The sequence below is a fragment of the Olea europaea genome, unplaced genomic scaffold (assembly GCF_002742605.1).
Source record: "Olea europaea var. sylvestris unplaced genomic scaffold, O_europaea_v1 scaffold574, whole genome shotgun sequence".
Taxonomy (NCBI): Eukaryota; Viridiplantae; Streptophyta; class Magnoliopsida; order Lamiales; family Oleaceae; genus Olea; species Olea europaea.
The window spans coordinates 117887-143826 of NW_019264080.1; the positions used below are offsets into that span (position 1 = coordinate 117887).

At 35.9% G+C, this 25940-nt stretch overlaps 1 protein-coding gene across 2 annotated transcripts; it reads left to right on the forward strand.

The window, feature by feature from the left end:
• Nucleotides 1-21393: 21393 nt before the first annotated feature.
• LOC111389292 (crocetin glucosyltransferase, chloroplastic-like) lies at nt 21394-23081 on the forward strand. 2 transcript variants are annotated; one of them, XM_023014213.1, is made up of 2 exons: nt 21394-21524; nt 21636-23081. In XM_023014213.1, exons 1-2 carry the CDS (start codon nt 21417-21419, stop codon nt 22815-22817), a joined length of 1290 nt encoding a protein of 429 aa, XP_022869981.1. In that variant the 5' UTR covers nt 21394-21416; the 3' UTR covers nt 22818-23081. The 2 variants fall into 2 exon arrangements, with proteins under 2 accessions (XP_022869981.1, XP_022869980.1); XM_023014212.1 differs by having other exon boundaries at nt 21394-23081.
• Nucleotides 23082-25940: the final 2859 nt, after the last annotated feature.

Here is a 25940-nt window from a genome sequence, read left to right on the forward strand (position 1 = left end):
GCATTTTTATTGGCCTAAGATGAAAAGTGATGTTGAGCGAATTTGTAGTTGATGCATAGGTTGTTAAAAGGCTAAATCTAAGGTTTTACCACAAGACTTACAATCCTTTACCTACACCTAGTAAGCCTTGGGTTGAATCTCGATGGACTTTGTTTTGGGTTTACCTAGGACTAAGAGAGGTCGGGATTCTATTTTTGTTGTTGTAGATAAGTTCAGTAAAATGGCACATTTTATACCATGTCACGAAACTGACGATGCCACGAACATTGCTGACTTATTCTTTAAAGAGATTGTGCGTTTACAAGGGGTTCCCAGAAGCATAGTGTCGGATCGGGATGTCAAATTTTTGAGTCATTTTTGGAGAGTTTTGTGGGGTAAGTTAGGCACTAAGTTACTATTTTCCACAACTTGTCACCCTCAAACGGATGGGCAAACCGAGGTAGTGAATAGGACTATGACACAATTGTTACGCATAGTAATCAATAAAAATTTGAAGAGTTGGGAGGAGTGTCTACCATTTGTTGAATTTGCATACAATCGAACTGTTCACTCTACTACGTCATATTCTCCATTTGAAATTGTATATGGTTTTAATCCACTAACTCCTTTGGATTTAATTCCTTTACCTGTGAATGAAAATGGTAGTTTAGATGGCAAAAAGAAGGCAGAATTGGTTAAGCCACTCCATGAAAACGTAAAAGCGCAAATTGAAAACAAAAGTAAGTTGGTCGCGTCGCAGGCGAACAAAGGAAGGAAGCGCGTGACATTCGAGCCAGGAGATTGGGTTTGCGTGCACCTTAGGAAAGAGCGGTTTTCGGAGCAAAGGAAGTCCAAGTTGCAACCGAGGGGTGATGGTCCATTTCAAGTGATTGAAAAGATAAACGACAATGCTTACAAGTTGGACCTTCCAGGTGAGTACAATGTTTCGGCTACTTTTAATGTATCTGATCTCTCTCTGTTTGATGCAAGTTCAGATTCGAGGACGAATCCTTTTGAAGAGGGAGGGGATGATATGATCCAGGAGTAGAGCCTGACGAAGGCAAGTGCGAGATGAGGCCCGTTGATAGTCGATGGTGGACCAATGACGCGATCAAGGGCAAAGCAAGTGAAACAAGCGATGGGATTGCTCATTCAAGAACCATTGACGGAACCATGTTCGGGACTCCAAATGGAGCAACTTTCATGTACGGGTCGAAAGCATCAAGCGACGAAAGCGGAGGCTGAAGACAACACCATGCGGTCGCATAGGCAAAACCACATGCGACCGTACACATGCATACCGAAAACCAAAAATGCAATTTCAGTTGAACCATGCGACCACATGGATTTACACCATGCGGCCGCATATGCCAAAAATTTGGCGAATTTTCCAATTTTGGCAATTTTTCATATTTTGTTAGATTTTGATTCTTTTCCATAGTTTGGAGATTATGCTCGACTTTTGCACGATTTTTACCTAGTTTTCAGGTTTAGTATAAATTGGAGTTTCCATTCAATTGTTAAAAAACCTTTGACATTATTGATATTGAATTAAAGTGAGACGTATTATCTTCTCTTCATCGTTCTTCATTGAACAACTTCGAACTTATCAAGTGTTAACTTGTGGCGTTCAAACAACCGGATTTAATTCTTGGATTGCGTGATCAAGGGGTCTTTCAAGCGTCGTTCTTATTGAGTTTTTTGGTTCAACTTTCTTTTGAGTTAATCCTAAACTTTGGATTAATTTGGCTTTCTTAGGTTTGCCAATCTCGTTGTGGGTTTCATAGTCAACGTTGCTACGGGGTTCGCATCACTTAATCATGAGTTTAGAATTAATGGTAGATATGGAGATAAAGAATGTGATTGTTAGAGACGATTCTCAATTAGTGATTCACCAATTGATCAGTGATTTTAAGTGCCAAAGTGATTCCATTATAAGTCAATATGAAATCGCCCAAGAATTGTTGGAAGAATTCGACCAAGTAGAGTTTCAATGTGTTAATAGGGTATATAATGACAGAGCAAATGAGTTGGCCCAGATGGCCTTAGGGTATTCAAAGGCTTTAAATTGGAAATCTACTTGTGAATATGGAGTAATATTGCCCGTAGTTCAAAGAAGGGCGAGAATGATTGAAATTCATTGCATACAAGATGGAGATGCAATAGAAGATTGGAGGGCAGAGATTAAAAGGTTTCTTAAAGAACCTAATAAAGGAGGTAGTAGAAAAATGAAGTTGCGTTTGCTAAACTATACATTGATAGATGAAGAGCTGTTTAAGAAACGCTCTGATGATATATTACTAAAATGTGTAAGTTTGTAAGAAGCTAGAACAATCATGGCTGAAGTGCATGAAGGGATATGTGGAGCCCATCAAGCTGGCCAAAAGATGAGATGGTTAATTATTAGGAATGAATATTTTTGGCCCAAGATGGGAGAATCATGTGTTCAATATGCGAAGAGTTGTCTAGCGTGCCAAAAGCATGGTCCAATACAAAGGGCGCCAACAAGAGAAATGGCACCCATAATCAAACCCTGGCCGTTCAAGGGTTGGGCGATAGACCTGATAGGAAAGATTTATCCCCCATCGTCCAAGCAACATACCTTTGTCATAATTGCAACTGATTTTTTCACTAAGTGGGTAGAAGCAATACCTTTAAAGGTGATCACCCAAAAGAGTGTCATAGAATTTATCCATGATCATATTATTTATAGATTTAGGATTCCACAAACTTTGATGGTAGATCACGAAACTTCTTTGAATGGAGATCAAGTGAAGAAAATCTTGAGCGAGTTTGGAGTTAAGTTAGTGAACTCCACACCATATTACGCTCAATCTAACGGATAGGCAGAATCTTCTAATAAGATTCTAAAAAACATCATAAGGAAAATGATAAATGAAAATGTCTGAAATTGGCACGAATGTCTAAACAAGGCCTTATGGGCTTATAGGACGTCGCCTCGATCAAGTACCAAAGTTACTCCTTTCCAACTTACTTATGGACAGGAGGCCATTTTGCCTATGGAAATCAATGTGCAATCAATTAGAGTGTGTTTGCAATATAAGTTAAGTGATGGTGAGTATACCGAATCACTAGTTCAAAACTTATTGGAGTTGGACGAATTAAAGTTGGACGTCCTAGATAGATTGCAAGTTCAAAAACAAAGGATGGCTAAGTTTTATAATAAAAAGGTCATAGCCAAGTCATTTAACCTAGGCAAATTGGTTTGAAAAACAATACTCCCTTTGGATAGCAAGGATCCAAAGTATGGCAAGTGGTCACCCAATTGGAAAGGGCCATATAAAGTAAATAGTGCGTTGTCTAATGGAGCGTATCATTTAGAAGATTTAGATGGCACCAATCACATGAAGTTCATTAATGGCAAATGTTTAAAAAAATATGTTCATTCCTTATGGGAAAGTGAACAAATAAAAGCGTAATCAATATAATTGCGTTGAACAATCGTAGATAAATAAGGCAAGAACGAAATACGTTCAAATAAATTCCGTTGTTATTAAATATTCATTATAAATTGCGAGATACAAAATACTAAATGCTCTATGAGCTAAAATTGAGAGCAAACTAATTTTTCGGTCCATTACCAAGTAAGAGAGTGGACAGGCCTTGATAGTTGTCCTAATCGCACTATTGCAAGGGCAAGTAGAGAGGCCGAGAAGCACTCTCAGCAAGCAAAAAGGAAGAAAAGAACCCTCAAATCGCCTGCCTAGTCGCATTGCTGCAATAACGGGTAAGGAGACTGAGAAGCACTCTCAACAAGGAAAGTGGCTTGAAAGGTCCTCAAAAATCTCCTTCCATCATTGAACTCCTTATAGAGAACATGAAGACGATGGAAAGACCTTTGCTGGCCAAAGAATATTTCCTATATCTCCCATACCAAAGGTGACATCAAGACAGATAACAAAATGGGCGAATCAAATGATCCATTTCTATGGAAGATGAAAATTTTGGATCAATTGTTGAGATGCCAAACGCTAGCAGCAAATTAGTTTTTGAAGAAAAGAATGGAAATGAAAATGATAGGTGTGAAATACACGCACATTTATAGAGGCGTGAAGGTGAAAAGACATAATATGAATGGCCACATTCGTGCCTAATAACTGAAATCAAATGACCCAAAGTCTTAGGAAAAGAGATGGGAATACCAAGAAAGAATGTACATGAATCTTAGCATAAAGCAATTAAATGCTTGGGGAGTTGACGATTAAGGACAACGTCAATTAATATGCAAGTAGACAAAGTAGTCGTACATTAATGACGATAGCTGCCGTTATATTCAAAATTAGTAATGGCAATTAGTATGAAATTACAAAAGGAAAGTTAAGGCATTGGATGTCTTAATTACAATTCACTCCAAGCCGAACATATTCTTTCCCTAAGTCTTCCCCAATTTTCCCTCTGTTGAGAAGAAGCGACATTTAATTCAGTTACAAAATCGTCATCAACCTCTAGCTTTTTATACTGCTTAACCGAAGACTTGGTTCGTTCAATTCCTTGGGAAGTATTACGCTTTTTAGCAGCCATTCTCGCGCTACAGTCGTTCATCTTTGCTTGAAGCTCCTTCATCTCTGCAGCCAAGTTTACCATCAAAGAGTCTTCGATCATAACATCGGAAGAGATTTCTTTCAATTCATCCTCGGCTTTGTTAATCTCTAGAAGCAAAGACTCTCTTTCAGATGCAGCACAAAGATATTGAGTACTCCTGGTCTTCAGTTCAACATTCTTAGCTAGCAAGGAGAGAATGTTAGAGTGGACAACCTTCAATGTCGCTTTAAAGTCAGCAGAAACATTGAGTGACGGAAGTGTAAGTGCTTGCGCTAATTTCGAACTCAATAGCTCAAACTTTTCCTTATGTTTAGTAGCACTAGCCTGGCCGATATCCATGTCCATGAAAGACACATACTCAAGTACCGACTGCTTGAGAAACTTCATATTTTCCTCCGAAAAAGCAGAAGATGAAACAAAACGATGACTGGTTGAAGTAGGGCGAGACGTCTTGACTTGTCCCCAGGAAGTGAACAAGTCCTGGATGGAACGCACAATGTCAACAGCACCTTGCAAAGAAAAATGCCAACGTTGAGGGCTTTCACTACAATAAACGAAGCGAAAATGAAAGTGAAGCAAAATGTTACCTCATTAGTAATCTTGGGAAGTTCAGGCACATCACCAGTTGGCTCCACCACCTGTGGAGACTTTCCCTTATCTAGGCGAGAAGACTCTGCCACAACGAGCAGGCCCATAGGAGCCTCTACATAATTCAAGAAGCAACGAATCAGAAACCAATAGCACAAGCAAAGGTAAAACATCAAAATATGTATTACCTTCTAGTTCGACATTTGGGGGGTCGGCGCCCTGTGAAGAAGGTGGCCCTTCTACTGGTTGTGATGAAGATTCCAGGACTACGAGTTTCTCTTTAAGCATAGTCCCTTCATCAGCTGATTTGGACGAAGCAGCTTTAGCAGAAGATGGTGAAGCAAGAGTTGCCAAAACCAAAGCTTTCGAAGGAGAGCCTGAACTTTTCTGAGAAATTCAGGTAAAACATTAGTACATAGAAAAGTATGTTTGTGAATAAAGAAATTCAATTACCTTTCTCCTAAGGATGAGTGGAGCGTCATAATCATCATCATCCTGCAAAACGAGAGATGCCGAAGCTGGTCTTTTGCGGCTTAAGGCACCTTTAGCTGCAGTAGCCTTGGCAGGTGGAGAAGTAGATGGACGGATAGGACGTTTAGCGTGAGCAGGGGAGGGAGGATTCCTAATGGACACAAGGGTGACCAAAATAGGAGAAGTAGAGGAAGTGTTTGGCTGATCCAATAAATGGAAGGCACGATTAGCATCAGTTGCAAACAATCTGCATTTTACTGATGGCCAGAGCTGTTCAAAAAGAGGATGGACGGCACAGCTAGAATTAAAAGGGGCTAATGAAAATTTGCTCGTCAAAAGAATGTTGCAAGCATCTACAGCTTGTGCTTCTGCCTTATTAATAGTGTGAAAACGATCTGTCAAATTTTTGGAGTAGCAAGGAGGAATAGGGCAAGTTTGGCCAAAACCAAGTTGACGAGCAAAAAAATGGGGAGCATATATTTCAACCCCAGCCTTGGCATTGGTTCCAGTTAAAATATCATGGAACAATTCCCTCCTAATCAAAAACTGAATTCAAACAAGCAGAGAGGCGCTCGCACTGTCCAGGGTGGATGGATATTGCACATAATCTGGAGTCAAGTGAGCAAGAAAAGAAAAGAAGGAAGGAATCGAATTTAAGGTATAAAAGAATGAAAAAATGTCCCTACTGGACATATTTATAGGTTTTAACGGGTCAATGGCTAACCCATAGCAGCTAGCAGAACGAAGGGAAATTGATGGAGCACCAAGTGGTGGAAAGTATGCTCTCAACCACAGTTGAGTGAACCAAAGGGGGCCACTGCCAGTGGGAGATGCACCATTCTTCAGTTGAGATTGAAGTGAAGCCATGCCTCTATAAAGGGCAGCTAAAAAGAAGGAACATAAGTTCAAAGGCCTACCACGCGCCAATTCATGCGCTATGGGTAAGTAGCTCATACAGGGTTTCATATTTAGCACGCAGAGAATATATTTACAAAGCCAAATTTGAAGAAAGGCCACACGCTCAGTGTGGGAAGGTTCAGTGCTTGAATGATTATAAAAGCCTTGCATGCTTGAATAGGACTCGGTAACTTTCTTGTCAAATTTCGGGCCAACACTGGAAATCAAGATACCAGGAAAGATGGTATTGCCCAAAGGCGGAAGATTTACTAGGGCTTCAACATTCCTTAAAGTAATAGATATGGGACCAACAGGGTAAACGAAGGTATTATATTCAGAAGACCAAAAACTCAAAGCAATCGAAAAAAACACTGGGTCGAAAATTAGGGGTTGAAGAGCAATTTCTAATAAGTCTGAAATCCTAGCACGATCAAAAATCACCTTGGTAGGGCCATGATTCACAAGACGTGTATGCCATCTACGAAAAATAACATCAGCTTTGGGCCAAGTGCCAATACCTTTTTCACGAATCGGCCTCAATGACAGAGAGTTCAGGAACCGAGGGTCTTGAGTGCAAGGGAATAGCTGGCCCACCGCCACTTGTCCAGCGGCTTCAGTATTACTGAATGATGGACCCAAATAGAATTCATTGAGGTCGGCATTGGCTGGTGTAAGGATGTTTGGATTTACATACGGTCTAGTAAGGATTTTCTGGAAATCTTCGAAACTAAAAGAATCATCAGATTTAGTTTGTGAAGTCGCCATTGGGTGTACAGTATAGTTTTGTTAAGATTTGCCTAAGAAACGTAGCAGAGAAGTAAGAAAATGAACAGTAAAATAGTGAGGAGGAAGCGCGAAATATAGAGATGAGGCTTAGTAGCGCGACGAAATGGCGTGTCTTTTGGGTTTATAAAGGTTTGTAACGTTGCACCTTTTCGGGCTATAGAATAAAATAATGATTGAAATTCTTGGGAGGTTCAAATGTTGCTGGAGAATACAAAGTGAATATGGCAAAGATTAATAATTGGTATCAATTCTGCCATATTGGGGGGTAATTGTTGACACACTAAAAGTGCAGCCCAAATCAAATAGCCCAAAAAGTGAAGCCCAATTGGGGAGTTCAGGATAAAGGTCCGAACAGGATTATTGATAAATGCAGTGAAAGCCCACGAACACAATGACATCATCGCCCAAGTTTGCAAGACGCCCAGAAACTGAGCGAATGGAGTGCCTTACGGTCGCCCAGAGCGATGATCCCATTTTCGCCCAAACTTTCGAATCGCCCAGGATCTTAGCAAACATAAAATATTATGGTTGTCCAGAATAACAGTTATTGAGTAATCTTATCACATTTCACGATTCAAGGAGCTCAGTTGAAGGCGGTTGAACGACAACGAGTAATGACAGCAATTAGAGACGGCAGTTCCACGAGAAGTTAGCCACCATAAAGAAAGTTGGTAGTTATAAAACAATCAAGCAGTTTCGAAGCAATTTGTCACAAAGAAGTCATCAAGGGAATATAAAAAAGAAGAGAAGACATAGAATAAAGGCCCCGAATCAAACACTCTCAAACAGAGAATATGTAACTTTAATTTCTTAGCTTAAATTTAAACACTTCTTTTATACTCGTGTGCTTGCGCCCCTTGGAGGTATTCTGTTTATTTTCAATTGTAAATCATTGCCAATAAAACACCTTTTTTGGGACTTTGTCTCAAGAGTTCTGTTCCTTACACAATCGTCTGATCCCTTTTTTAATTGTTAGCGACTACCCGCGCAAAACAACTACATAATGGTAATTGAAAGAGATGATTCACTTCAATCCATTAGTATGTAAAAATTACTCATATTTGAGTATAGTGATAAGCAATTTTCTAAAGGGAAGAAGATTGAGGGGCTATGTCAGTGGAACTGTTGTGAAACCCAAGAACATTGCTGAGAATTATGTGATGGAGTTAAATAATTGGGAGTCAAACAGTGCGAAATTTCTCACTTTGATTCATAATTCTGCTGAGCAATCCATTAGTACACAGTCAGCAAAGTTTGAAATAGCAAAGAAAGTTCGGGAGCACTTTCAAAAGTTATACACTAAGTCTAACTTTACAAAATGGTATCGGTTGGAAATTGATATATGAGCTTTACATCAGAATGATATGAATATTTTTGAGTTTTACAGTGCTATGAATTCAATTTGGGATGAATTGGCTCTTACGGAATCAGCAGGACTGAAAGCATGTGAGGAATATATTATTTTTAGAGAGAAGCAGCGATTAGTTCAATTTTTTATGGCACTTCGCAGTAACTTCGAGGGATTTAGAAGCTCTATCTTGTATCGCACTCCACTTTCTTTAGTTGATTCGATTGTTAATGAACTTGTAACTGGGGAAATACGTTTGAAATCTCTTGTAGGAGAAGTATCTCTTCTTTCATCTAGCACCTCAATGTTGGTTATACCCTCTCGACTGTCCACACAGAATTAGAATAAAGGTTATGTGCGAGTTACCAGTAATAAGTGTACCTTTTGTAAACAAAAAGGACATTGGAAATCTCAAAATCCTAAGCTATTGAAGAAGCAGCAACCTCAATCACTGTAGCGACCCTATCATCTCAATGCTAACATAGGTGCCACCTAGTGATCGTCCATACTTGGAGCATCACCTTCCTCCAATCCAATGTTGACGGACTTAGTAGAGCAGTTTCAAAAGTTCTTAGCTACACAGCCACATGCTGTATCAGCCTCCACTCATATAGGTTTGTCATCATAGAGTCACTCAGGTATTTCTTCTTCATGGATCTTTGACTCAGGTGCTTCTAAACACATGTCTTCTAACTCATAATTCTTTATTGACTTGTTTCATTCTAACTTGTCTATGTCTGTTATGACTACTGATGGCACACCATTACCTTTAGTAGGTGTTGGTTCTGTTAATACACATAATTCATCACTTTCAAATGTTTATTGTGTTCCAACTCTTGCTCTGAATCTTATCTCTATTGGCCAATTGTGCGATTCTGGATACTTAGTTCGATTTTCTTCTACTGTTTGTCATGTGCAGGATCCTCAATCTCAGAGGCTGATTGGGATAGGCAGTAGACAATTAGGGTTATATGTTTTGGACAATCTAAGACCACCACACGTTGTAGCCTCTGGTGTTGATTTGTCATCTTTTTCTTTGAATTCATCGTCTTCTATTTTTTTTTGTTGTGGCATTCTCGCCTTGGACATGTTTTCGCTAATCGTTTGAAATTTTTAGTTTTTAAGGGTCAATTGGGAAATATACAAGCTCTTGACATTTCTGATTGTAGTGACTGCAAGTTAACAAAATTTTATTCTTTACCTTTTCCTCGAATTATTTCTCATTCTATTGTACCATTTGATCTTGTTCACTCTGATGTATGGAGACATGCTCCTATTGCTACAAAAGGAGAGTCTTGATATTATGTGTCCTTTATTGATGATTATAGTCGTTATTGTTGAGTTTATCTTATGAAACAACGATCTAACTTTTTGTCTATTTATCAGTCCTTTAGAACACTTATTAAAACTCAACATTTCACTATAATTAAATGTTTTAGATGTGATTTGGGTAGAGAGTACACTTTAACTGATTTCTTTGAATTGCTTGCTCTTGACGGCACAACTCATCAAACATCGTGTACTAATACCCCACAAAATGGTGTTGTTGAACGAAAGCATAGACATATTGTAGAAACTGCTAGTTCACTTCTTTTGTCTGCCAAAGTTCTCAGTGAATTTTGGGGAGAAGCAGCTCTTACTGATGTTCTTTATTTAATAAGATTTTATCTTCCCATAATTCATGTTTATCACCCTTTGAAACATCGAACATCCTCCGGATTACTTCTCATTGAGAGTATTTGGTTGTACTTACTTTGTCCTTCGTCCTAAAGTCAAACATCATAAGTTGACATCTCGCTCTACTATCTGTGTTTTCTTAAGTTATATATTTCTCGTCATGTCGTGTTTCTTGAGAACATTCCATTCTTCTCTATTTTTGATAATACTCATGACGTGACTAAAATTGACCTTATTCATATTGATCCATTCTCTAATGATATAAATAGTCTACCTTCCCATACCCCATGTATTGTTAATTCTTCGTATCCTGCAAGTACACATGCTTCAACTCATGATACCCCTCAATCTTCTATGGCTTCCCAAACACCGCCTGAGATTGTTGATTCAGCTCCTGTTCTATCTCTTCCTCGATATCCTCAACGTATTCGTAAGTCCACTTAGTTACCTGGTTTTGATTATTCTTGTTATTCTGAGTCCTTTTCTGCTTTCTAACCTCCATTCATAAGTTATCTAAATCATTTTCTGATAAAGAAGCTATTTTGGATCCTCTTTGACAACAAGCTATGGCTTATGAACTCTCTGCTCTACATAAGACGGACACTTGAGACTTGGTTGCATTGCTTTAAGGTAAACATGCAATCGATTGTCATTGTGTTTATAAGACTAAAACCAAATCTGAAGGTTCAGTTGAGCACTACAAGGCTAGATTGATTGCTAAAGGTTTAAATCAACAGTATGGTTTGGATTATTAGGAGAAAGTTGCTCCCGTTGCCAAGATGACCACTGTTCATACACTTACTGCAATTACATCTATTCGTTAGTGGAGTCTCTCTCTTGGACGTCAAAAATGTCTTTTTAAATGAAAATCTTAAAGATGAGGTTTACATGGTTCTTCCTTTGGCTCTTTCGAATTTGTTTGCAAACTCAAGAAGGCACTATATGGTCTCAAACAAGCACCTCGTCCGTGGTTTGAGAAATTTTCTACTGTTGTTACGTCTCTTGGTTTTACATCCAGTCATCATGACTCCGCGTTATTCTTTAGATGCACTTCAGCTAGTCACATTCTATTATTACCATATGTTGATGATATGATTATTACTGGTGATGACATTGATGGAATTGCAGGTTTGAAATTAGAATTGGCTCATCGTTTTGAAATGAAGGACTTGGGTACATTATCTTATTTTTTGGGATCAAAGTTGCTTCTTTTCCTAAAGGTTATCTTCTCTCTCAGTCCAAGTATACTATGGATGTTATTGAGCGTGCATATCTTACTGATTCTAAAACTGTTGATACTCTTGAGGCCAACGCCCGATATTCATCCTTTGACGATGCACCATTAATTGATCCCACTTTGTATCGGACTATTGTTGGATGTCTAGCTTATCTTATCATCACATATCCTGACATTGCTTATGTTGTTCATATTGTTAGTCAATTTGTTTCAGCTCCTACTGCAGTTCATTGGATAGCCGTTGTTCGTATTTTGCGCTATTTTCATAGTACTTGCTTTCAGCATCTTTTGTTTCCATCGACCTCATCTTTAGTGTTCTGTGCCTACTCTGATGCTGATTGGGCCAGTAACTCCACTGATCACAAGTCCACTGCTGGTTTTTGTATTTTTTAGGTTATTCACTTATTTCTTAGTAGAGTAAGAAATAGACTGTTGTTTCTCATTCCTCTACTGAGGCAGAGTATCGTGTTATGGCATCTACTACCACTGAGGCTGTGTGGTTACGTTGGTTACTTGCAGACGTGGGTGTTTCTTCATCCTTTCCAGTCCTTATGTATTGTGATAATAAAAATGCTACTAAGATATCTCACAACTCTGTATTCCATGAGTGCACGAAACATATTAAGATTGATTGCCATCTAATTCGCCATCTTTTACAGATTGGCACCATTTCACTACCATTTGTTTCTTCATCATTACAGCTTGCTGACTTTTTCACGAAGTCTTATCCAGTTCATCGTTTTCGTTTCTTATTTGACAAACTCTCGCTGCTTCTTACTGTAACATCGTGAGTTTGAGGGGGGTTGTTAGCCTTTTATAGTTTCTATATAATATTATTGTACAATATTTAGTTTCCTTTTTTTATAGGTTTCATTTTTATTTACTTCTTTTGTAATATATAAACCCATGTTTTTTCATTAGAAACCTACTTCTTTGGAGGCTCTCATAATTAGTTTCTTCTTCCGGCTCTCTTAGATCTTTTCCGTTGTTTGTTTTATCAAATTGGTTTGTATTATTCACATGATGACCAAAAATTGGTCAGTGAATGGTCAACATTTTTTATTTTTTATATTTCAGCAACCAAGATTTGGTTGCAACCAACCAAAATCTGATTATTGGATTCCGAATAAGTTAGTAAAAGATATTTATTAACCAATACTTGGCCGCTACCAATATTTTGACCAATATTTCAAGTGGACTTGCAACAACTACAAAGTTGAAAATAAGATTAAAAGAAATTAACAAGAAACATACAAAAGCATCTACAAAATGATAATTATCATTGCATACATAACAAGTAATAATAGTCAATAAATAACTTCTCACTTTCAAAGTGTGCACACATCAACTTACAATCCTCATGTGATTTAATAGTTACTGGCTTACACTATAGTGGATCCTTTTCCTCCAACTTCAATTATTTTAACTTTTTAGTACATGCATTTTGGGTTCTTTATACATTTTACAACGATGTCTTTCAAATCTAAGTCAACATCAAACTTTCTCATAAGGTAGAGTAAAAACTTGTAAGTGATTACAGTATTGAACATAACTCAAATTTACTAAAAAAATTATTTAGATGATGACATTTGTAGCCTAGTTCTCTACCATTATGTGTTGCTGCACTCCAATCTTTCAAGTGTTGCGAAACAACATTTTTGCATGATGATGCGAATCTCTTGGAAAATGGAGAGGATATCTCATCAAATGTGCACACATCTCCGTTTTTCCTTATTTTCATTTATTATTCTTTCCGATGTCAATCTACGGCTATTTCTACATTTTTTTATGAAGAGAACTTAAAAGTTATTTGAAGAAAATTAATTTACAATATAATAGAAATCATTAAACCCTTGTTTGTGCCCCATTTTAATGGAAATATGGGAGAAAATGAGTTTTGAAATAATGATATTTTGGAGAATGTATAGTTAAAAAATAAGAAAAAGTTATCAATTGACGTATAATATTATTTTATGGAAGAATGTGTGGTTTAAATTTTTATTTTTTTTTTAAAAGTGAGTTTTTGAAAAATGAGGATTAAGCATAGGCTATATAAATACCATTGGAAGTCTCTTGCTCAAGACTATCCACAACAATAGTAGGACTCGATTGTGTTGTGTTTACGTAGGATTGAGCTGTAGAAGATGTTAGGAATAGGTGATTGATTACACTGCTGCCCTTGCTCATGAGGAAAGAGTTTGGAGGGTATATATATATATTTATTTATTTATTTATTCATTTTGATTATTTGTCTTGTTAATTTCCCATATAAATGATAATGCAATACATCATTTTTTGCACTCAAGCCACAACTAAATGATAATTTCGTTGAGTAGAAATCAGTTTTACAACCTATTGCACTCAAGTCATAGTTTTGCACCTTTTTTGCACTCAAATCATTGTCTCCTATTGCCACCCTCTTCACAACCCACTCTTCCACAACCAAATTTAACACAAAGCCTACCTTTTCCACCAACGTCAAATTCAACAACTCACCACAGCCATTATTGCGACGACTGCCAATGTTGAAATTTGATGCAAATTTCGTTGGGCTTTTTGGTGAACCTTTTGAAGAAGGGTATTAGAGGGATCAAAGTTGGATATTGGAGTCTTTAAAGCATCAGTTTGGGCGCCTAGTGCCATTTAGGAAGAAGAAACGAATTTTGGACCCCGAAACAAAGCCCCTGAGCGTCATTTGGGATACTAGACTGCCACTCTCTTGTTGCCTGCATTTTTGTTCAAGCGCCATGTGCTGCCCGCCTAGCATTTGCATGTAACTAAAGCAGAAGTGTTATTCCGAAAAGTATTGTTTTCATTTTTTTGAGTCATTTTTATCTTCTTTCCATCTGTAATATATTCTTTTAAGGCCTATATGTTGGAAAAAATAATTAGTTGCAGTAGTGATCAGAACAATATAATGCAGAAATATAAAACTTATTGTCTGATCGAGTCTCGTGACAGCACGATGTCCTAAAGTGAAATTTCCCGTCAATAATTGCTGTGACCTCCGTGGACAATCATTTCCAGGATACAACGATCGTAAACCACTTGTGTAGCAATCACGAATGATTTTTCTAGAACACTCAATTGTACTCCAGAATAAATATAAAAACCCGAATATAAGAAATTCAGAATATGAAAAGGAGGATTGATGCAAGATGATTTTTCTATTTTCTTTTTGTGTGTGTTTTTCCCAAAACGAAATATAGGTTTATATAGGCAAGATGGAAGGAACAGTCTTTCACCATGTTAATGCATAATTTTAATGACTGAGTAGTAGGTGTTTTAATGACTGTTAGTAGATTGTTACAAAAATAAACAGTCAGAAAATACTGGCTAGAACCCCAAGGCCTTATCAAGACATTTTAATATATGCGTGGGGAGTGACTCGAACCCCTGACGTCCCACACAAATGTCACATTTCCCACCACTTTGGCACTTTATCTAATTTGATTATTTCTTTCACATTTTATATTTATACCATAAATATATAATACTATATATACTCCACATGATTATTAGCTTTGAATTATGTTTTAGATTTCATTGTATAGAATTAGAATACAATTCATTTTATATTTTCTCTCCTTATGAATAAAATTCTCCTCTTCTGTCCATAGTGTTTTCAACCTTTATTCCTTGTTTTCTTGAGTTATGACATTCACTTCTCATTCTGTCATATCTCACAATTTTCTAACAAGTGGTGTTAGTGCATGCATCCACTTGTTTAAATTTGTTAACATGCTATATTAATGCGATACATAATTCGTCACAACCAATGGCTCGATTTCTAGCAAGTGTTATTGTACCATTCATAATCGTTGCTAGTTTTCTAACAAGTCGTACAATTTTCTAGGAAAGCCAGTTTTAGCTTTGTTTTAGAGTGAGAAACTCAAGATAAGGTTTGATTGTTTCAGGATGATAATTATGAAGTTTGATATTCCACTTTTAGATCGCAACAAGACATTTTTTGCTATGGCAGCTTTTGTTTGGATGCCGGAGGAGAAGCAATGTAAGGTCAAGTTATATGTGTTGTAAGGTTAAACGATCACGTTTGATGCAGTTGTCACTAAATTGAATATTAGACCTCAACAGAGGTTCAGTGAGGCTGGTTTGTTTCTTATGGTTTAATAAGCGTTGACTCGGATAGAATTGGTTGTGATTGGGTTGCTCATGATTTGAGCGAATTTGGTATCAAAGAATATGTCGCTAGCTCAGTTGGAGTTAGTTTTAATGTTGTTGCTCGTAATTCGAGCAAATTTGGTACACAAGGAAATTCTAATTGTAAGCAATGCTTGGTTCTACAGAATCTTTGGATCAATCAACAAAATTTATGGACGTAGGTAGATTTTTATTTTGGTTCAATACCGTCGGAGTTTAGTTTAGAGTCCACATTTAGGAATATATTAGAGTCAAGTTTAGAAGTCATGGATAATTTCACTTTGTCACCATTGCCAGTAGGCATCCACATAGGTATAGTGAAACTGCTTTAGTTATTATTTTTGCTTTGAATATGGTTGAAGGTATTGATTCTACACAAGAACCTTCTATCGAATCAATTAGTTTATGTTGATTCTGTTATAGAGGTTGTTTCTACCCTATTTGGTTATTATTAAATTATTTGTAAATTTGTTGCTCATGGTAATAATTCTAACAACTTTGGCACTAGAGGTAATCCCATTGAGTAATGCTTAGATTCAGTTTGTTTTTTATTATTGTGTTTGCCCTAGTTGGGTCTTGTGGAAGAGGTGAAGAAATTTGTGTTGGAGAGTTTTGTTGGAGTTATTTTTTTTTTGTTGAAGAGCCATTGGTTTATTCCCTGCAATGGAATTTGTCTCTAGGTAAAGAATCTTGAAGTTTGTTTAATACATTGAAATTTGGTTCAAGGTAGAGATTTATTGAAGTTTAACCTAAATTCCATTGGGTTTTTTGGTAGACTATTCATATGACCCCGAATGCGTACGAGATCATTGGCAAATAATAAAATTGATGAGTTAAGAGTATCGTTATTCGCTTCCTACAACGAATAAATTTCAAATCAAATTTACTAGTTTCGTATGAATTTGAATGATATGAAACAAAAGAGAGTTTTTGATTTAAGCTAAATTTATCTAAGAAATCTATAAAATTTGGTTTTTATCAAATTATGGATGATTGTATTGAAGTTCGACTCCGCCTATTGTTATCTATTTCAATTTTTGATTTATAATCTAATTCCTTTCATGCGTTCTTGACAATCAATAAAACTAATGTATTTAATTTACTTTTTCAAGAAAAATTAATTCTATCCTAACCACGACTCGAATCTATTTCTAACTCAAATTTGAATGTTTTGAATGCATTAAATTTTAGATTATCTATATAATTACACATGGGATAAATGTTATTCCTAAGATCTATTACACATATGATAATCTTGCCACGTTATATTCTTATTGTGAGTCTCTCAATATTACAACAGCTATTAATTATTTAATTGATGGTCAAATAAATAAATAATGCAATGGGTATGCAAAATTAATCAAGAAATGCAAGAACTAAATTAAACTACTAGTCTTGAATTTAAAACGAATAAACAATAAGTTTCTTCTCATCCTATACAAAAAATGGATCTAGCCTAGCATGGTTTTAACTAAATTACAAGAAGAATAATGGAAAAATATCACTCGGATTATGAAAGAATACAAAATATGTTGATCTTCAAGTCCAAAATTGAATTCTTCACTTTTTTGATGTAATTGGCTTCAATTCTGTGCTAGGGTTTGATCTTCTCTGTCAAAGAGATGAATTGGCCCCTCCTTCTTGGTGATATTACTTTGTATGAATAGGCAAGAGAGAATTTTTTTTATGTATAGCCCTTGTTTTCTATTTATAAGAGTAGAAAAATAGGTTAAAATTGCATCCAATTTGGGTTGCAAAATAATTTGAAATGCGAAAAAAACTCCCAACTTATATGTGAAAATGGCTCGTGTGTGCAAACATGTATAACCATCACACACGTACCATTGATCCAAATGGTTCTCGAGTTATAAAATTTCAATCTCTCCATGCCCCAAAATTAGCCCACGAGCGCTCACAGGTTCGCGGAGTTCGTCCCTAAGTAGCTTTTGATATTTTGATCATAACAATCTCTTTCAATATCCAATTGAGATGATTCAATGTGCGTTGAAAAGATATGACTCAAAGGGCTACAGTTCTTCTAAAAATACAATTTCCCCAATACGAATGTTTGCTATTCGAAAAATGGGTTTTAATTTGAGGCTAAAAATTTCGGAGTATAACTTCTTCAGGTTGAGATTGATTTGTGAATATTTCAATTATATTTTATTCATTTGACCTCCAATTTATCATATGTGATCTTCAATCATCATTTTATGGTCCGAATCAAATAATGAATGTTTATATTTTGATCCCCAAATTTCAGAATTCTTTCATTTTTAACCTTTTTCGTTCATTTCTTCAAATTCCACCAATTTGCCTTAAGTTTTACCTAAAAACAGAATTAACATCTAATTAAGTCGTAAGTCATCACAATTTATTACAATTAATCTCATTTAACCCAGATAAGTATACAAAATATACTTATCATGGACTATTTGAAGAATGGTATTAGAGGGATCAAAGTTGGACATAAGGAGTCTTTGGGCATTAATTTGAGCAACAGGCGCCATTCAGGAAGAAGAAATGAATTTTGAACCTGAAATAGAATTCCACAACAAAATAGTATGGTAGAGCTAATGAATAGAACTTTAATAGAAAATGTTCGTTGTATGCTTTTAAATTCTAGGTTGTTTAAGACTTTTTGGGTTGGAGTTGCTACTATAACTTATTTTCTAATTAATCGCTTACCATCAATTACCATTGAGAAAAAGACACCAAAAGATATATGGTTTGAAAAACCTTCTTGTTATTCTAATTTGAAGATTTTTATGTATCGTGTTTATGGTCATGTAGATAGTGGGAAGTTGGAGTGTAGATAGTGGGAAGTGCATCTTTTTGGGGTATAAATCAGGTGCGAAGAGGTATAAGTTGTGGTCTCCTGACACAGGAATGATGGTGGCCAATAGAGATGGAGTGTTTGATGAACTTGCTATGGTTTATGGTTCGCCTTGTGGAGATTCTGGTAAAATTAAGGAACATAATCATTGAACTCATGTGGAGCTGAAAACTGGTTCAGGAAAATATTCAGAAGCTTCAGAACAATCTACTTCAGAGTAGTCTAGTTCAAAGCTAGTAGACAGTAACAATTTGCCTATTTTGCCTACACCACCAACAACACCATAGTATTCGATTGCTAAAGATAGACCTCGCAGATAAATTAAACCTCCACAAAAGTATGAAGAAGCAGATTTTGTAGCTTATGCATTGAGTGTGACTAAAAATATTAATTCCATTAAAGAGCATGATACATATTCAGAGGCAAACAGTTTGAGTGATTCTATTAGATGGTTGATTCCTAAATAGGAGGAAATGGAGTCATTAAATAAAAATAGCACTTGAGACTTGATAAAATTACCTAAGGATAAAATGTGGGTGTTCAAATTGAAGGAAGGGACATTAGAGATTGAAGATACAAGGTAAAAAACTAGATTGGTAATAAAGGGTTATATTCATATTTCAAGTGTTGACTTCACAAATGTGTTCTCACCAATTTTAAAGTATAGTTCAATTCGTGCTTTACCTAGGGTTGTGGATAAGAATGATTTAGAGCTTGAGCATATTATGTCAATATAGCATTTTGAATAGAGAACTTGAAAAAAACATTTACATGGAACAGCCAAAGGGTTTCATAGTCTCTGAAAAAGAAGACTATATGTGCTTGTTAAATAAGTCCTTGTATGAACTAAAGCAGTCATAAAGGCAATGGTTCTCATTCATGACTACTCGTAATTTCATTAGAAATAGTTATGATAGTTGTGTGTACCTCAGAAAGGGAGTTGACGGATCGATTACATATTTGTTATTATACATTGATGATATACTCATAGCAACCAAAGATAAAATAGAGGTCAGAAAAGTAAAAGCTTAGGTTTGTAAAGCATTTGAGATTAAATATTTTGGTGCAACAGGGAAGATTCTGGTTATGGAAATTTTAAGGGATAAAAAGTTTAACAAATTATATTTGAGTCAGAATAGGTACAGTGAGAAGGTGCTTCAAAAGTTCAATATGCTGGATTCTAAATTATGTATACTCCCTTAGCTACCCACTTCAAATTTTCATCTTGATTGTGTCCTCAATCAGATGAAGACATTGATTATATGTCTCGAGTTCTTTATTCCAGTGCAGTTGGTTCCCTTACGTATACAATAATTTGTACAATACCAGATTTGACACATGTAGTCAGTGCGTTTAGTATATACATAGCAAATCATGAGAAGGAACATTGGAAAGCAGTGCAATGGATATTCCAATACTTAAGGGCTCTACTAATGCTTACTTTGCTTGTATTTTGGTCAAAATACAGATGTAGTCACCGAGTATGTAGATTCAAATTATGCAGGGAATCTTAATAAGAGAAGAACACTTACTGGGTATGTGTTACCTTGGAGGCTGTGCTATCCGCTGGAAAGTTACTTTGCAAAATACAGCAGTTTTATCTACAACATAGACAAAGTAAATGGTCATTACAGAAGCATGTAAGGAAACTATATAGTTGAGAGGATTGATTAGTGAAATCAATGAAGACTTGCATATTTCTATAATATATTGTGATAATCACAGTGCTATCTTCCTGACTAAGGATCAGATATTCTATGAGAGGACTAAATACATTGATTTGATGTATCAATTTATGCTTAATGTGATTGCTCATGTTAATATTATAATGAGCAATGTTGATACCCAGGATAATCCAGTTGATATGATGATAAAATCACTTCTCATTATTTATTGAACTTAGTTGGTGTTTGTCAAGTTAATAACATAAATGATCACTGAACTTTGCAAAAAGTTTCCTAGTGAATCATTGAATTAGTGATCCCTTGAAAACTTTTTACAAAGTTTAGTGATAAATGTGATGATTTTTAAAATTCAGCGACTTCATGGAAACTTTTTGCAAAGTTCAGTGACCCCGCGAAAATCTTTACAAAGTTCAGTGATGATTTAAGTGATTTTTAAAGTTCATTCACTCTATGAAAACTTTTTGCAAAGTTCAATAACCATTTTGGCTATTAACTCGGTGTTTGTCATTAATTTAGCCTATTTGAATTTGTTCGAAAGAGGAGGATTGGTTTTTACTTTGGAAATGTGTTAATTAGTATAAAAATATATAATTTAAGTTTTGCCAAGCATAAATATTCTAGCATAATTCCCCCTTTTCTTGCAAAAGTCGCCCATAACTACATTTTTATAAAGTCAAAAGCCGGCAAAATATATGTATTCTTATTTTTGTTTCATTGATCAATTGAAGGGCGACTTGTCCTTCAACTTTCTTGTTTTTAACAGTCAAAATTTATGTACGTTTCTTGGAGTAGGGACAAAGATATACCCTCATTTCCAATCCAATTTCATTTTTCATTAATGTTTTGATTAGTCAAACTAAAATTGATTGTTGAAAAATCTTGTCCCCGTCACATCAATTGTTTAACTTCTCCAATGTGATGCTGCCCTCATGCCAGTCCCATTATTTATAGATTATAATAAGATGAATAGTATTTTTTTTTTGAAAAATAATCGGTTGAAAAATTTTTAATTTACGTGTAATATTATTTTATTGAAAATTGTGTGGTTAAAAGTATGAGAGAGAAAAATTTAATTTAATATAATAAAAAATAATGGGCGCAAACGGGACTACAAGACATAAAGGCATGAACCAGGAAATAATAGCTATAAATTGACAATCTTCCCATTTCAGTACACCAAAGAAGAAAATGGCTCAAGAGCAACAAGCCACACTGATGAACAACCATCACTACCTCATCGTGTTTTTCCCTGTCCAAGGCCATATCAATCCGTCCCTCCAACTAGCCAAAAACCTGGTACGTAATGGTGCCAAAGTCACCTTAGGCACGACTAACCGTGGCCTCAAACAAATAAAATCTCTTCCAACTTTAACGGGGTTGTCGTTTGCTTCCATTTTGGATTATCAGGACAGTGACGATTCCCAAACCCACAAAGAGTTTTTAAGCTACTTGGCCGAGTTGAGGAGCATAGGCCCCCAAAATCTCAGCAATCTTCTGCAGAAGTTTCTAGCCGATGGAGAACCAGTAACCCTTTTAGTTTACAGCATAATTCTTCCTTGGGCTGCAGCGGTGGCGCGTGACCTTCAGGTACCATCTGCTTTTTTTTTTAATCAATGTGCCACCGTTTTGACCATTTATCACCGCTTCCTCAATAGCCAAGATGGCATACATGGCAAAATTAATTCTTCGCCTTCCATAGAAGTATCGGGGTTGCCATTGTTTTCTTCAAGCGACATACCCACCTTTCTCATACCGGATAATCCCTTTAGTAGTGTCATGATCAAATTGATGCAAGAACACATACACGTCCTGGAACAAGAACCCAGATCCTTTGTTCTCGTTAATACATTTGAAGAATTAGAACAAGAATCAATCAAAGCTGTAGCCAATATGAATGTTATTGCTGTTGGACCCTTAATGCCATCAGCTTTCTGTGGTGGAAGTGACCTAACAGACAAGTCATTTGGTGGAGATTTGTTCTGTCAATCTAAAGATTATTTTGAGTGGTTAGACTCGAAGCCTAAGCGTTCGGTGATCTATGTATCATTTGGAAGCTTGGCCGTGTTAAAGAAAGAGCAAAAAGAAGAGATATTTCACGCATTAGTGGAAAGTGGGAGGCCTTTTTTTTGGGTCCTCAGATCATCAAACAATGAAGAAGAGGAAGTGCATAAAATGATGGAAAATGGGCTGAATGGAGATGGGATAATAGTGCCATGGTGTTCTCAAGTTGAAGTACTAAGCCACCGGTCAATAGGGTGTTTTGTGACACACAGTGGATGGAATTCAACCCTGGAAAGTATGGTTTCTGGAGTACCAATCATTGGCTGCCCACAGTTCTCTGATCAAACGACGAATGCAAAGATGGTGGACGAGGTTTGGTGCATAGGTGTGAGAGCAAAAGCAAACGAAGAAAATATAATTGAAAGAGATGAATTCAAGAAATGCTTGGACATTGTTATGGGTGATGGAGATAGAGGTAAAGAAATAAGAGGAAATGCTGGTAAATGGAAAGGTTTGGCAATAGAAGCTGTTAAAGAAGGGGGTTCTTCTTACAACAATCTTAAAATTCTTTTGGAGATTACAAGATAGTACTTCTTTGATGGAAAGGAAGTGGAAGGCACCATATTCTTGCAGTATATCTTGCTCGATGCATGATGCTGAGAATTACAACGAGGGGACAAAGTTTAAAAAGGAAAACTAAGATCGTATTGATTGGATTAGTTATCCTCTGTTTTCTCATTAGCTAGAGGTCAAGTCCTGTCTCTTCTTTAAAATTTTGTATTTTTTGCTATATATATATTTTTTTCCTTTGTATGAATAAATATTCCATCCCTATTAAGGGGTTGTTCGAAACCCATTTTTATTTCAAAAAAATGTATTTTTAAATAGTGTTATGATGAAGAATATGTAGTTAAAAAATAAGAACAAATTTTGGATTTACTTATATTATTATTTTATTAAAAAATGTGTTGTTGAAATGAGATCAAATCACCATTGAAAAATGCATGATGAAAAAATGGTGCTCAAACAAAGGCTAAATGATAAAACAAAGCATCTTGGATAGGTTATTTTTTATCAGTAAGTTTGTGTGTACAAACTCATGGTTCCCCGAACCATAACAAGACACTCAAATGCGGGGTGAGTGGAAAGGGTTTTTTTTTGGGTTGTGCTGTGTGTACACAATGATGTACACACAGCTTTACATCCCCCTCACATGAAGGGAGACCCACATGTAATAAAATATTCGTGAGTCCCTTTCATGTGAGGGGAGTGTAAAGCTGTATACAAGGTGTACACACAGCATTTTCCTTTTTTATTTTGGATTTTGCTAAGTGTACATAATAAATATACATAAAGGATGACATAATGTGATGTGGAAGGAAAAGATTGGTTGAAAAAGTTGATTGTGTTTTAAACAGACAAATAATAGAGTGTCACGTGACATTATGGATACACATATGTATATGTTTATATACTTGTAACATTATTCCTTTTTTTTTTTTAATTACTCACATGGGATCTTTTCATGTGAGTGTTCAGTACAGGTTCACACAGAACCCCTACATGTACAAGAAGGTTTCATTATTTATTTCTTCTGACTTGAGTTGATAGTGTAGTCAATTTTTACCAGATTTTTTTTCCCTCAATTTTAGCTTTATCATTAGTTACTTATTTCTTATTTTGATGCTTGAAGTGCAGTTAGAAAGTGGTTTTTCTACCATTCGTTAGACATGAGTTTGTATGCTATTTCTCTAATGGTTTAGCTGAATTGAAAGTGTACTTACATCTTCTCATCTAACTAACAATATCGACATTAAAAATCACAAAATTCAGAGTTTGAGTTGCACAAATTCCTGTTTTCACTCAAAACCTAATCTACGTTCTTATCTTACCCTTCTACATTTGTATTAACTTTAAATTATTAAAAATTACTTAAACCATGCTTTTTTTCCTCTTAAAGAAATTTACATGTGGTCTTAAATTCATGTTTCATCGTGATCACCCGATTCACCACAATCCAAATACTTCAATTGCCTGAAACTTTTTGACTTAAAAAGACTTAAGAAACCAGTAAGACACATGCAATGAATTTCGTATCTTTATTAAATTAAAAAAAATAGTGAAATTAGTACTACATGCTCAAGTCTATCTTGTTCTAAACAGTAGGATCTGAACGCATATAATATATTACCACAAAAAAAATATAAAAAAAAATTCAGTATGCTGTGTATGTAGTCAAAGAATAAATAATCCTCCTTCAATCATCGTCAAAAAGGCCGTCTCAAAAATTAACCACGAAATTTAATGTTGTTGTTGAAAGTTCAACTACGAGATATTTTAGTTGTGGTGTTCTAAATTTTGTGGTTGGTTAAAAATTTTGACTATCAAATTTTCGTTGATGTTTTCAACATGAAAGAAAATTTGTTGTAGAAACTTCTTTTAATAATGAAAATAAAATAATATAGGAAAAATTGCAGCAGTAGTCCTTAATCTTTTCAATTTTTGTATATTTTACCTTAACCTTCAATTTGTGCCAATGAACGTCCCTATCCTTTCAAAAATATGTAGTTGGAGTCCAAACGGATGGAAAGCATTCATTTGACCGTTAATTGACCAAAAAAATTAATTTTGACCAAATTTGTTAAGGACAAAATGGTAACTCCACAAATTTAACATAAAATAATTAAAAAAGGAAAAAGGAAAAAGAAAAAAGAAACCTACCCACTCCACCCCCACTCTCATGAAAAACCCAGAAGCCGGTTTATCTGCTTCCCCTTCTTCCTCATTCCCACCCACACCGGTGGTAGAAACCGACATCCAAAGGTTGATCACCACAAACACATCACAATGTCGGCATCGTCGCTCAAAGGCCGGTGCCACCACTCAAATCAAATTTTACTTTCATAAATCTATTGAAGCATTATAATAGTTTTGATTTTCATTTTTCCATTTTATGATATTCGATTGTGGTTATGTGGAGAGTTGACGATCAATAGTGATGGTCGTTTGGCAGAGATCCGAAATTTAGATCTTTGGTAGTGGTTTTGGGGTTTGTTGATTTTGAAATTGGCAATGAACAGCGAGTTTTTGTAGGGTTTCGAAATTGCAAAGAATTTGAAATCCTTGTCACTCTTGGTTGTGGGTTTTCATTGCAGAGATTGTTGGCGATTTGAGATGATGATGGCGGTATCCATTTAGGGTAGTCGTCGTTCGACTATGGGTTTGATTTTCGAGTATGGTGTGATTTTCGATTATGGGTCTGATTTTCGAGTATGATGGTGGTAGAGGTTGCCGAAATTGGTAGTGGGTGGTAGTGAGGGAAGTTGTGGTGGCGGTGGTCGTAGTGTAGGTACAAGGTGGCGATGGTGACTATTTTCGGTAGGTCTTGCCGGAGAAAAAGAAGAGTCGCAGTTTTGATTTTGTCCAGGGGGTGGATGGGCTGGGGAGTGTTAGATGAGGTTATTTTTGTTTTTTTATTTTGTTTTTTCTAATTTTGTTTGGTATATGGAATTAACTAACTATTTTGCACTTATCAAATTTGGTGAAAATCAATTTTTTTAGTCAACTAATGATCAGTTTGGACCCCATCTGTATATTTTCGAAAGGTTAAAGACGTTTGTTGGCACAAATTGAAAGTTAGGGTAAAGAATGTAAAAATTAAAAAAGTTAGGGATAGCTGCTGCAATTTTCCAATAATATATTCATTGTTAA